Source organism: Peromyscus leucopus, chromosome 15 (assembly GCF_004664715.2).
Source record: "Peromyscus leucopus breed LL Stock chromosome 15, UCI_PerLeu_2.1, whole genome shotgun sequence".
NCBI lineage: Eukaryota > Metazoa > Chordata > Mammalia > Rodentia > Cricetidae > Peromyscus > Peromyscus leucopus.
In genome coordinates, this window is record NC_051076.1 from 49338674 (window position 1) to 49351470 (window position 12797).

Consider the following 12797-nt stretch of genomic DNA (forward strand, 5'->3'; position numbering starts at 1 on the left):
ACTGCTCAACTTCTCACTGTACCTACTTTCCATTTGTAGAACTGTACTATAGGTAAAGCCAACACCAACTTCATAAGAACATTATAACTACTAATGGAAGACACAGTAAAGCAAATACAATTGTGGTACCTAACACACAAGTGCTCAAGAAATGTTAACTACTGTCATCTGTCATGAAGGGAGGAAAAAGGACTTCAGGACAAAAGAGAGGGATAATATAACAAAATGGAATACCAATTATTCCAGCCAGAAAAAAGGTGGGGGGAGATAAGGACTTAGTAGTTAGAAGTCAGAAAGACCTACAGGTAATGTTCACACATAGAGTAGACAAGGGAGATCAGCTTAGAGAGAGATGAGTTACTTGGTTGGTTGGTTGGTTGGTTGGTTGGTTGGTTGGTTGGTTGGAATCTGAGAAGGACAGGAAGGAAAGTAGGTAACTGAAGTGCTTCTAAAGAATTAAGAAATTTAAGCTAAATAAGGAAAGGACAGACACTTCAGGTGGGGCCATGGAAACAATGGTGGATTAAGGAATTGTGGGTGCTGGAAAAGCGCAAAAGTGGTGGAGTTTTGTTCAAGAAAAAACGCTGGAATCAGGGATGGCAACGTGCACTTGAGATGCTTTTAGGATAGCAGAGCCCACAGATGCTGGAACCAAAAGGCCAGGTCACTAGAAGACTCTTCTACAAGGATTTTAAATTCTTTAGATTAGATACTGGAGAGAGTATCATGAGCCAAGTTCATTCTTAGAATAATTACTCACTGAGCCAACAAAAGACAGACAAGAAAGATGAGCTTTGAGCTATTTGTTGTTTCTTTTGTTTTTTTTGTTGAAGGAGAAATAATACTTTGGAAATAGATATGAAAAGCAGATATAACAAGACCCACCAGGAGGCCCAAGGTCATTTGGATACAGTATTTTTGAAGTTATAGTTTATACAGAAAATTCATGAACAAAATATGAAATTTAAACTGGGGCAGGAGTATAAGTATTTCAAAGCACAACATCACAAGTGCCAACAAACTGCTAAAAGTACAAGTGAATACAAGCTCATCAATAGCAGATTTACTAATTCAGAAAGCCCACTAAAACAAAACAAAGTATGTTCTTCAACTGCACTTTCACTCAATATATTATAAACAACTCACCAGGTTTCTTCTTCAGGCTTGATTTCTCGCAGTTGCTAATATGTCTTGAGGTAAGTGTTTCTTTCTTTTTGGTTCTTGCAATAGTTGACAGTGTAGACTCAAGAGGAGAAAAATGGATTCGTTTGATTTCACACATGTCCCCATGTTCTGTAACAGCCAGTTTTCCATTTGCGTCTTCCATGCTTCCGTTGCTCTTTCTTTTACGAGAAACTAAAACTGCCGTAGAAGGTGTCCCTGCATTTTCATAACCCGGAGGTTTACTTACTACTCGCTCTACAACTGGAAGACAAGAATGACAACCTCTCTCTTTTAGGCTATCCACTTCTTCTCCACATTCATCTACTATACCTTTGAGACATCTTTTAGCGTTTGGCTTATCAATCTCAGGTAGCTTTTCTCTAGCATTGGTGGGCTTTCTTTTGGTAACAGTGGCAGAAAGAATTGGGCGTCTCTTTGGTTGCTTATCCTGGTTACAAAGAGAAGCATCTTGAAACTTAGAAACACTGAGATGTTTTGTAAGACCGGGGCTATGGTACTTTATTTCTACAGGGTTTTGTTTTTCAAAACTAACCTTGGGAGTTTCTGACTGCAGACCCTCAAGGTGATATGCTAAACCCTCTCTTATTTTCCAGTCCTGGGAAGTTTTATTTGATAATGCTGATAACTTACATGTTTGCTGACCTATATGTGCCATGTTATCCTTTACAAATTGTGTTGGAGATAAAATGGGATTGACTGAATCTGATTTGACAGCTTTTTTAAGTCCATAATTATCGTTTAAAAAAGACTCTGGGCTTAAGATGGTTTGGCAAACTTCATGTACAGTTTGGGATTCCAAACACAGAGACTCTGAGTTCTCTTTCCTAAATGTTTCTGATAAAACATTTCTCACTAATCCTAGGCCATTATCAGATGCATAGCTGTTGTTTACGAAAGAATCTGGACTGAGAAAATTGATTTGGCTTTGTGTAATATTCAAAGGTGAAGAACAGTTTGGAGCAAGAGGAAGTTTACTATTCCCTTCACTTTGGCCACTAATACTAATGGGATTAAGAAAAGTTTCATTTGTGACTTCCTCATTAAAATTAAAATCGTTTGAAATGCTGGCATCTTGTGCTTTGAAATGTGCATTTTTGGATCTATGAAGAGATGAGGCAGTAGACTTGTGGAAACACATTGGCAAGCAAGTTTCATTCTGGCATTCTTTAACAGGGCTAATAGATAAGGTGGGAACTCTGTTTTCTTCAAGGGATAAAGAATTGTTTTCTGTTGGAGAACAGCATTCACTCATAGCCAGATTTTCACAGGCCTGTAGTGGGCTCCTAATTCTGACAACTTTTTGTGAAATAGTAAATGCTTCATTAAAATTTTGGCTTTTGGAAGTCCGTTTATATTTTGAAGAGCCTGGAATCTTCTTATTGGTATTCCAAAGACTTCGCTGTAAAAATAAATGAAATACACTAAACAAGTTGCAAGCTGTTCTCTACTACTTTTAAATAAGTGATGTTATACATGTCACTTCATGACTTCCATCAAAATCATTTTTCTATAATAAACATTCCTTTCCAGTAAATCACAGAATGATTACAACATTACCTTTTTCTTTCTATGCTCTTCTGCATTTCCTAGTAATATAGCCTGGTGCTTCAAAAAATCATTTACAAGAAATGTCACAATCTCCCTTACTCGTCCTTCTTTCAGTGGTGTCCAGGTAACAGAAACAGTAACTTTTTCTTTAGGCTGAAAGAAGAATAGATTTCCAATGATTATGATAATATAATTATATAATAATCAAATACGCTCTAGGCTTTAGGCAGGGGTACAACTAGTTGCATCTCAGCAGGCAAGACTCCCACAGGCAGGCCCGACTATCACCATCCCCTACAGGACCCTGTAACTTACAAGGACCAATCCCACCCATCCTCTGAGATCACAGCAGCTCCCTAAGACACAGACTCCTCCAGCTCTGATTGGACCAAGACCTCCCAATGGACCAAGAGTGCAGATTGGACCAAAAGAGGCTCCCCCAGACACAGATACCTTTTGCGTTGATTGGAGGAAGAGATGGGTAGATGCCAATGCAAAAATACATTCAACAACATAAAGAGCATTATGGCATCACCAGAACCTAGTGGTTCTACATCAGAAAGACCTGAACATCCCAACGCAGAAAAAAAAAAAAATCAATCTTAAAAATGACTTTAAGATGATAAAGGACTTTAAAGAGGACATGAAAAATTCTTTTAAAGAAATCAAGGAAAAGACAAACAAAAAACTAGAAATCAATAAATCCCTTAAAGAAAGCCAAGAAAAACCAATTGAACAGGTGAAGGAAACAGTTCAAGACTTGAAAACTGAAACAGAGGAAATAAAGAAGACACAAACCAAGGGAATGCTGGAAATGGGAAATCTGAGTAAACACAATGCAAGAAATGAAAGAGGAAATTTCTGGCATTGAAGATACGATAGAGGAAATAGATTCATCAGGCAAAGAAACACTAAAGTCAACAAAGTCATAACACAAAATGTCCAGGAAATTTGGGACACCATGAAAAGACCAAACCTAAGAATAATAGGAATAGAAGGAGAAGAATACCAACTCAAAGGCACAGAAAATATATTCAACAAAATCATAGAAGAAAACTTTCCCAACCTAAAGAAGAAAATGCCTATGAATATACAAGAAGCTTACAGAACACCAAATAGACTGGATCCAAAAAAAGTCCCCTCATCACACATAATAATCAAACCACTAAACATACAGAATAAAGAAAAAAAATATTAAGAGCTGAAAACCAGTTAAATCAAGACCAGATAAACAATTTAAATAGACCAATAATCCCTAAGGAAATAGAAACAGTCATTAAAATTCTCTCAACCAAAAAAAAAATGTCCCCAGGACCAGATGGTTTCAGCACAGAATTCTACTAGAATTTCAAAGAAGAGCCAAGACCAATGCTCTTCAAATTGTTTCTACGGTTACCCTGATACCCAAACCAACAAAGATGCAACAAAGAAAGAGAACTAAAGACCAATCTCCCTCATGAACATTGATGCAAAAATACTCAATAAAATACTAGCAAACAAAATCAAGAACACATCAAAAAAGTTATCCACCATGATCAAGTAAGCTTCATTCCGGAGATACAAGGATGGTTCACCATATGAAAATCTGTCGATGTAATACCCCATATAAGCAAACGGAAAGGAAAAAACCACATGATCATCCATTAGATGCCAAAAAAGCCTTTGACAAAATCCAACACCCCTTCATGATAAAGGCCTTGGAGAGAACAGTAATACAAGGAACATAGCTAAACATAATAAAGGCAATCTACAGCAAGCCAACAGCCAACATCAAATTAAATGGAGAGAAACACTCAAAGCGATTTCCACTAAAATCAGGAACAAGACAAGGCTGTCCACTCTCCCCATATTTATTCAATATAGTACTCGAAGTTCTAGATAGAGCAATAAGACAACAAATGGAGATCAAGAGGATACAAATTGGAAAGGAAGAAGTCAAACTTTTGCTATTTGCAGACGATATGATAGTATACATAAGTTACCCCAAAAATTCTACCAGGGAACTCCTACAGCTAATAAACAGCTTTACTAATGTGGCAAGTTACAAGATTAACTCAAAAAAAAAAAAATCAGTAGCCCTCCTATATTATATACAAATGATAAACGGGCTGAGAAAGAAATCAGGGAAACATCACCCTTTACAATAGCAACAAATAATATAAAATACCTTGGGGTAACTCTAACTAAGCAAGTGAAATACCTGTATGACAAGAACTTTAAGTCTCTGAAGAAAGAAATTGAAGAAGATATCAGAAAATGGAAAGATCTTCCATGCTCATGGGTAGGTAGGATCAACATAGTAAAAATGGCAATCTTACCAAAAGCAATCTACATATGCAATGCAATCCCCATCAAAATCCCAGTACAATTCTTCATAGACCTGGAAAGAACAATACTTAACTTCATATGGAAAAACAAAAATCCCAGGATAGATAAAAAAAATCCTATACAATAAAGTAACCTCTGGAGGCACCACCATCCCTGACCTCAAGCTCTACAATAAAGGTACAGTAATAAAACCAGCTTGGTACTGGAATAAAAACCAACATGGGGACCAATAGAATCAAACTGAAGACCCTGACATTAATTCACTCACCTATGAACACCTGATTTTTTACAAAGAAGCCACACTATATAATGGAAACATTCAACAAATGGTGCTGGCAGAACTGGATGTCAACATGTAGAAGATTGCAATTAGATCATATCTATCACCATGCACAAAACTCAAGTCCAAGTGGATCAAAGACCTCAACATAAATCTAATTACACTGAAACTGATAAGAGAAAGTAGGAAATAGCCTTGAACGCACTGGCACAGGAGACCACTTCCTAAATATAACACCAGTAGCACAGACACTGAGAGCAACATTTAATAAATGGGACCTCCTGAAACTGAGAAGCTTCTGTAAGACAAAGGACATGGTAAATAAGACAAAACGACAGCCTACAGAATGGCAAAAGATCTTCACCAACCCCACATCTGACAGAGGGCTGATCTCGAAAATATACAAAGAATTCAAGAAACTAGACATCAAAATACCAAACAATCCAATTTAAAAAATGGACTATAGAGCTAAACATAATTCTCAACAGAAGAAATCTCAAATGTCTGAAAGACATTTAAGGAATTGCTCAACATCCTTAGTCATAAGGGAAATGCAAATCAAAATTACTCGGAGATACCATCTTACACCTGTCAGAATGGCTAAGATCAAAAACACTAAAGACAGCTTATGTTGGAGAGAATGTGTAACAAGGGGAACACTCTTCCACTGTTGGTGGGAGTACAAACTTGTACAGCCACTTTGGAAATCAGTATGGTGGTTTCTCAGAAAATTGGGAATCACTCTACCTCAAGACCCAATGATACCACTCTTGGGTATTTACCCAAGGGGGCTCAAACAAACCACAAGGACACTTGCTCAACTATGTTCATATCAGCATTATTCATAATAGCCAGAACCTGGAAACAACCTAGATGCCCGCCAATTGAAGAATGGATAAAGAAAGTGTGATACATATACACAATGGAGTATTACTCAGCCGTAAAAAACAATCAAGGTCTCCCATGGGGAGTCAGCAGAGCCTGGCTTGATTTGGGAGATGTGGGGATGTGTGGTGGCTTGGGAGGGAGGGCTGGCGAGTGGGAGGAGGAGGAGGTGGGATTTGTGGGTAGTATGTAGAGTAGAAAAATTCTTAATAAAGAAAAACAAAAAAAATACATTGTGGATATGTATAAAAAAACAATGACATCATGAAATTTGCAGGCAAATGGATAGAACTAGAAAATATCATCCTGAATGAGGTAATCCAGACTCAGAAAGACAACATGGTATGCACTCACTCGTAAGTGCATAATAGTTGTAAAACAAAGAATAACCAGACTACAACTCACAGCTCCAGAGAAGCTAGGAAACAAGGAGGATCCTAAGAGGGATGTATTGATCACCTTGGGAAGGAGAAACAGAGGAAATCCAGATGAGTAAACTGAGGATGGGGGGGAAGAGGTAAGGAATGGGAATGAAAACATGAGGGAATGGGATGGTTGAACTGGGAGAGAGATGGAGTGGGAGAGCAATGAAGGAGATATCTTGATAGAGGGAGACATTATGGGGTAAGGGAGAAACTTGGTACTAGGGAAATTCCCAGGAATCCACAAGGATGACTCCAGATTAGACTACTTAGCAACATTGGTGAGGGTGCCTGAACTAGCCTCCCTGATAATCAGATTGGTGAATATCCTAACTGTCATCACAGAGCCTGCATGCAGTAACTGACGGAAGCAGATGCAGAGATCCACAACCACACACCAGGCAGAGCTCGGGAGTTCAGTTGAAGAGAGAGAAGAGGGATTACATGAGCAAATGGGGGGTCAAGATCATGAAAGGGAAATCTACAGAGACACTGAATCAAGCTCAAAGGAACTCACAAACTTTAGACCAACAGCTGCGGAACCTGCATGGGACTGGACTAGACCCTCTGCAGACAGGAGACATATGTGTAGCTGGGTCTGTTTGAGGGGCCCCTGGCAGTGTAATCAGGATCTATCCCTGGTGCATGAGCTGGCTTTCTGGATCCCATTACCTATGGTCAGACACCTTGCTCAGCCCTGATAAAGTGGGGAGGGACTTGGTCCTGCTTCAACTGAATGTACCAGGCTTAGCTGTCTTCCTCATGGGAGAACTTACCTTGTTAGAGAAGGGATGATGGGTGGGAGAAGGAAGGTGGGGGGTTAGCAGGAGGAGGGATGAGAGAGGGATCTGTGGCTGGTATGTAAAATCAATTTTAAAAAAATTTAAAAAAAGAATTGCACAATAAAAAGAAAAAAGAAGTTCAACCTAATTCTTTCATTTTACAGTAAGGAAATTGTGACTTTGGATGTTTAGTTAACTATGATTTAATTAACAGGTCATAATAAAAATTGAGTTTGGATAAAAAAAAAATCAAATGCACTATATATAACTGGTAGTTACAATACCCTAATAGGGTTAAATATTTTTTGCTACTTTTATTTTTCTATGCTAGTTCATTGTAAGAAAAAAAAAAAACACTAGCAATAAAAGCCCACAACAAAATAAAATTATAAATATAATGTAAACTATAACAAAATCCAATTGCACAAAAGCAAAACACTGATAATCTACAAGTCATTTTAATTGGTTGGTTTTAAAAACATAGCTGTGGGGACTAGGGACCTAGCTCAGTAGTAAAGTGTGTGCTTTGAGCAGCCTAAGTTGCCAAGCATGGTGGCAGGAACCTTAAAAAGATGAACTTTTCTTGAAAAGTAGAAATCATAGATTTTTCAAGCAGCTGATTAAAAATAATGGAGAATTTTTCCTCTACAAGCCAGCACTTATCCTTACTTCTATATTATAACAAAATGGAGTAAGTACAAGAATTGAAGAGAGGCTGGGCGGTGGTGGCGCATGCCTTTAATCCCAGCACTCAGGAGGCAGAGCCAGGTGGATCTCTGTGAGTTCGAGGCCAGCCTGGTCTCCAAAGCGAGATCCAGGACAGGCACCAAAACTACACAGAGAAACCCTGTCTCGGGAAAAAAAAAAAAAAAAAAGAATTGAAAGTCTTTCTACAGACAGAGGGGTAACGGTTTCTGAAGTGTCAGGACTCCTGATGATGCAGCCAAACTCAGATTAGCCTTTCCCTGAAGACCTTCTTACTTGTTACCAAGCGATTTGTGCAGACCTCCTCAGCTAATTGTTTTCACAGCTTTTTGAGGTTCTACTCAATGAAAAGGACAGTAATCATAGTCAGAACGAAACTTTTTAACTTTACCTTGACAGCAAAGAGGGAAAAAAAAAGAAAGAAAAAGGAGTAAAATACAAAGGTGTGCCTACACATATCATGTGCATATTGAGTACAATTCTAAGGATGCTTTTAGGGTGTTGCCTGTGGATGTTTAAGCAAAACAGTCCATTATCGCAACCGAAATGTAGTTAGTTCCACTCTGTCTAAACATACATATGAAAAATAAAATGCATATTAAAATGGCTGAAAGGAAGCAATTAGAAAACTTACATCAATGTACAACTCCTAATCTCAAAACCCAGAATGCCAACCCCAAACATATTTTGCAGACTGCCAAAAGTCTATTAAAGACGTGTAACGCTTCTACGGATGGCAGGTGCACGCGCTTTGATTCATCAACCCCAGCAAGTTACTGCCCCCTTTTGCCATGTCTTCACACAAATCACACAGCGCCAAAGCCCATCCACAGTCAAGACGGGGAGTTGACTTGGTGTCAGGGTCCCGTTCTAATCCCAGCCCTGCCCTGCAAAGGGAGTGTCCCAGAATCAAAACAGGAAGCTGACCTAGTGTCGGAGTGCCCTCAGCTCCCAGCCCCACATCTGCAGCAGAATACCCCACCGTCACGGCTGGGAGCTGACTTAGTTTTTCTCTCTGTATGCCAAGGGTTTCTCTCTGTATGTCAAGGGCGCCACGCCACGGGGACGTGCCCCTCACACCCACCTTCAGCTCACAGCGGCTCGGCACCACGCTGAAGCCCTGGCCTGCGGCGCGCAGCAGCGACAGCTCCACCTGCAGAGGCTCCTCGTGCGGGTTTTGCAGGACCAGAGACCGCGTCCGTGAGGTGCCCACGCGGACGTCCCCAAAGCAGAGGAACGGAGCGGCACAGAAGTGGCTGAGCAACAGCACCGGCGGGGACGAATCCCCCGTCTCCGGATCCCGGGGCGCGCGCCGCCCGCTCTCCTCCAGGTTGTAAGCGGCCTGCCGGGTCGCCATGGCAGCCGCCCCGCTCCGGGCGGTCTGCTCCCCGCTGCCGGCCTCCAGCCGCCTGCCCAGAAAGCCGGGGATCAGGACAAAGATCAGAAAGCCACAGACTACCAAAGCCCGAGCAAAGCAGCCTAGCCGCTTTTGCTTCGGTTCAAATATCTGGCCTCCGCCAATGGCAGCTCCGAGAACCGCCTTGCCAGCGCACCAATCAGAGAGCAGATCACTGCGCAAGCTGGCCAATCAGTGAGTAGACAACCGCCCACATCAACTAAACAGCCAATGAGTGAGCGAGAGCTCCTGGCCAATGGGACCGCGGCGCCTTGTTTAAATGATTGGCGAGGCTGTCACGGCTGCCTGGAGAGGAGATTGAAAAGGCAGCAAAATTCCGCGAGTTGGCTTAGAAATGAAATTGCCTTTGATGTTTTAAATACCCTACGATGAAGGAAAAGGTATCATCACTGTGTCCAACCCACGGCTGCATACGGTCCAGAATAACTGAGTGAAACTTGTGAACCGAAGTTTCCCGGGAAGAACTGGCAACTTCAACAAATGCTGGGCAAGATCGAGGAACTGATTAGAAAGTCAGATTGCGGGAAGGTTAGAAATTGGAAGTCAAGTCTAATAATTGTTGGGGAACATCGTTTGCCCTCTTAATAGCCATGTCTTGCCATCCTTTGTAAGTGACCTAACAGCATTGTGACCATTGTGTAAATTAACCGTAATGTACAGAGTACTGGTTTTCCAACCATGAGTACTGCCAGCATCTGTGGCTGTGACAGGTTTCCCTTTTGCCTTAACATATCTATTTAATGTTTCCACCTATTATTTGAAAAATGCCTTTGAGTACTGTAAAAACTTCATCAAATGGAACATGGAATTTGGGGTAACCTAAAAATGTCCCTATGCCATGGTCACTCATATTTGACTTCTGAATAAGCTGATAAAATGGGACCAAAAGAAAAAGACACTTTTGAGGTGAGAATTTTGATTTTCTGTCAGTAGAGTCAATATGAGTTTTGCTTTTTTATAACTTGTGCGGTTTACCAGCATTTTGCCACTGTGTCAGAAAGTTTGGCACTCCTGATTGCCACACATAACCATACACAATTGTTAAGTAAGCCAAGAAATTTTATATAAACCATGCCTTCTTATCTGATATGCCTGCCCAGAATTAATCAGCTTTACTCTGTACATTTACTGGGCTGAACAGAGATGTAAAGAACTGTTAGCGTGTTGTTGGGTTGTTTTGTTTTTAGACAGGGCCTTGCTCCATAGTCATGATCAAATTGTGATGGCCCATTGAGGGCTGTAACAGAAATGGAGATTAGTTTGTGTGGTATCCTATAGAGGCACTAACATTTTACAGCAAGCATTTCTCCCAAAAAACAGAATGAATAATTGCAGGAATGAGCAAGAGAGAGGTTAAGAGTGCTCATTTTTAATTTTATATAGAATATCTTATTTCACTAATAGAGTTTTGCTACACTTTAGACTTCTCCAAAACCAATGACTATTTCAAACAAAATAGTCACCACTGATACTTGAATTTTTATGAAACACATAAAATTTAAGGTCTACTAATGTATACGTTTAATAATATACTTATACACAAATATATAATGTATTTTAAATATGTAATTGATTAGAATTATATTTCAAAAATGTCCCCAAGATATTTGGTGTTCTACTTATTCATGGTTTTCATTTTATAGAGGCATGCAGAACACTGTGTTCCATACTCTGAAAACATAATTTGAAAGGAACCTGGATATGCTTTACTAGGACCAAAGAACTCTGTTTATTTAAAATATCAAAATAACACAAAGAACAAATTTAATATGCAAGATGACACCTACTACTCACAAAGAACTGAATTTCTGCTCTAAAGACATTCATACTTAAGAAACACGAGACAAACAAAGTATCTACTAAACTCGACATTTAACATACAATGGGAAATAATGATTTCTGATATTTTAGATTATCCTTTGTAATTACTTTTAACTGTCCTTAATTAAAAACAAAAGTTATGATTTGAAACAGAACACAAAAGCATTTCCATTTTAATATGCACCATCCCTCCCTTAAACAGAACAGTTCTGACACAACATGGAACAACTAAACACCCAGCTTGTGTAATGTTTTGGCAATCACTCATCAACTGTAATACAGTTTTACTTACAAGGAGAAAAGTCTGATTGTTGAATAAAGGACTTTCTATAATTACACCACAGTACATTATTCATTTTATGCAAGCAGGAATATCAAACAGAGAGGCATGGTGACAGTGAGATGTGCACATGCTCTTCATGCCAGACATTTCAAAAGTCTCCAGTAGTAACACAAGCATTGAAATTACTTGGCTTTACTTAAGAATCTGAAATGCTTTTATAAAGGTTTTCATCTCTGAATAACATCTATTCTCCAAAGAACATCCTTAAATTCTAAATAAATGGCTGCAGAGACTAACTGGTTTTGGGATCTTTCAAAGGACAGACTCAAGATCAATATACAGCAAGTTAAAACATAAACACACCTTCTCTACAAAATCATCCCTCCTTTCATCTTCCACACTATTTAATCCTATTGCTTTTATCATTGTGATCTACTTCCAAAGAGGAAGCACAGAAAGCATGCTGATACCACAGCGGAAGTATTATAGCGGAAGTATCGTAAGTAAAAATTGTATAAATATGGGAGGATACCCAAAAAAAGAAACACTCGCAGGAAACTTAAAGGGAAATGTGCAAAAGAAATGAGTGGAATATGTAGAACTGTCTAGTTCCTATATGCTGTGTAGAAAATTATTCTCATCCATTATTCACACTAATAGCAGGTAACATTTAACGTAATTCTACTTAAAGATTTAGAAACACTACTTACTCCTTATTAAATAATGCATTTTCAGTCTTTTTCAATTTGGCACTAAATCTTAAAATGTCCAAACATGACTCTGTTGAAAGGTCGTGCTTTTTTCTGAGTCATCAACTCAAGTTCTGTGGAGACTGGGATGCTGCTGCTCCCTACGAGCAGCTCTTCTCACACCATCAATCATGTTCAGTTCAGGGAAAGTGAACTAAGTCTTCAGTGCAGAGCTGGGTGCTCATGGCAACAAGTTACTTAAGAGAGCAATCAGAGATAGAGGGTGACATGAGGGGCAGAGGTACTATTCCTTCTGTCAGATTGTTCTAAGCATCTAGACAGGCTGAGGAGTGACTCCAGTAACCATTAAGGCCACAATAGGAACTTTAAAAAAAATGACATGTAAATCATAAAAACCAATGTTCACACTATCACTTAATGCCAATTTTTCT

General features: G+C 39.4%; 1 protein-coding gene across 1 annotated transcript in view; it reads right to left on the bottom strand.

Annotated features, from left to right (window-relative positions):
- Aspm (assembly factor for spindle microtubules) overlaps positions 1-9582 on the bottom strand; it is a 52712-nt gene extending 43130 nt beyond the window's left edge. The window contains 3 exon segments of the mRNA XM_028889876.2: positions 1147-2584; positions 2743-2886; positions 9220-9582. Coding sequence (XP_028745709.2) covers positions 1147-2584; positions 2743-2886; positions 9220-9492 — 1855 coding nt within the window. The 5' untranslated portion in view covers positions 9493-9582.
- Between the last annotated feature and the right edge of the window lie 3215 nt (positions 9583-12797).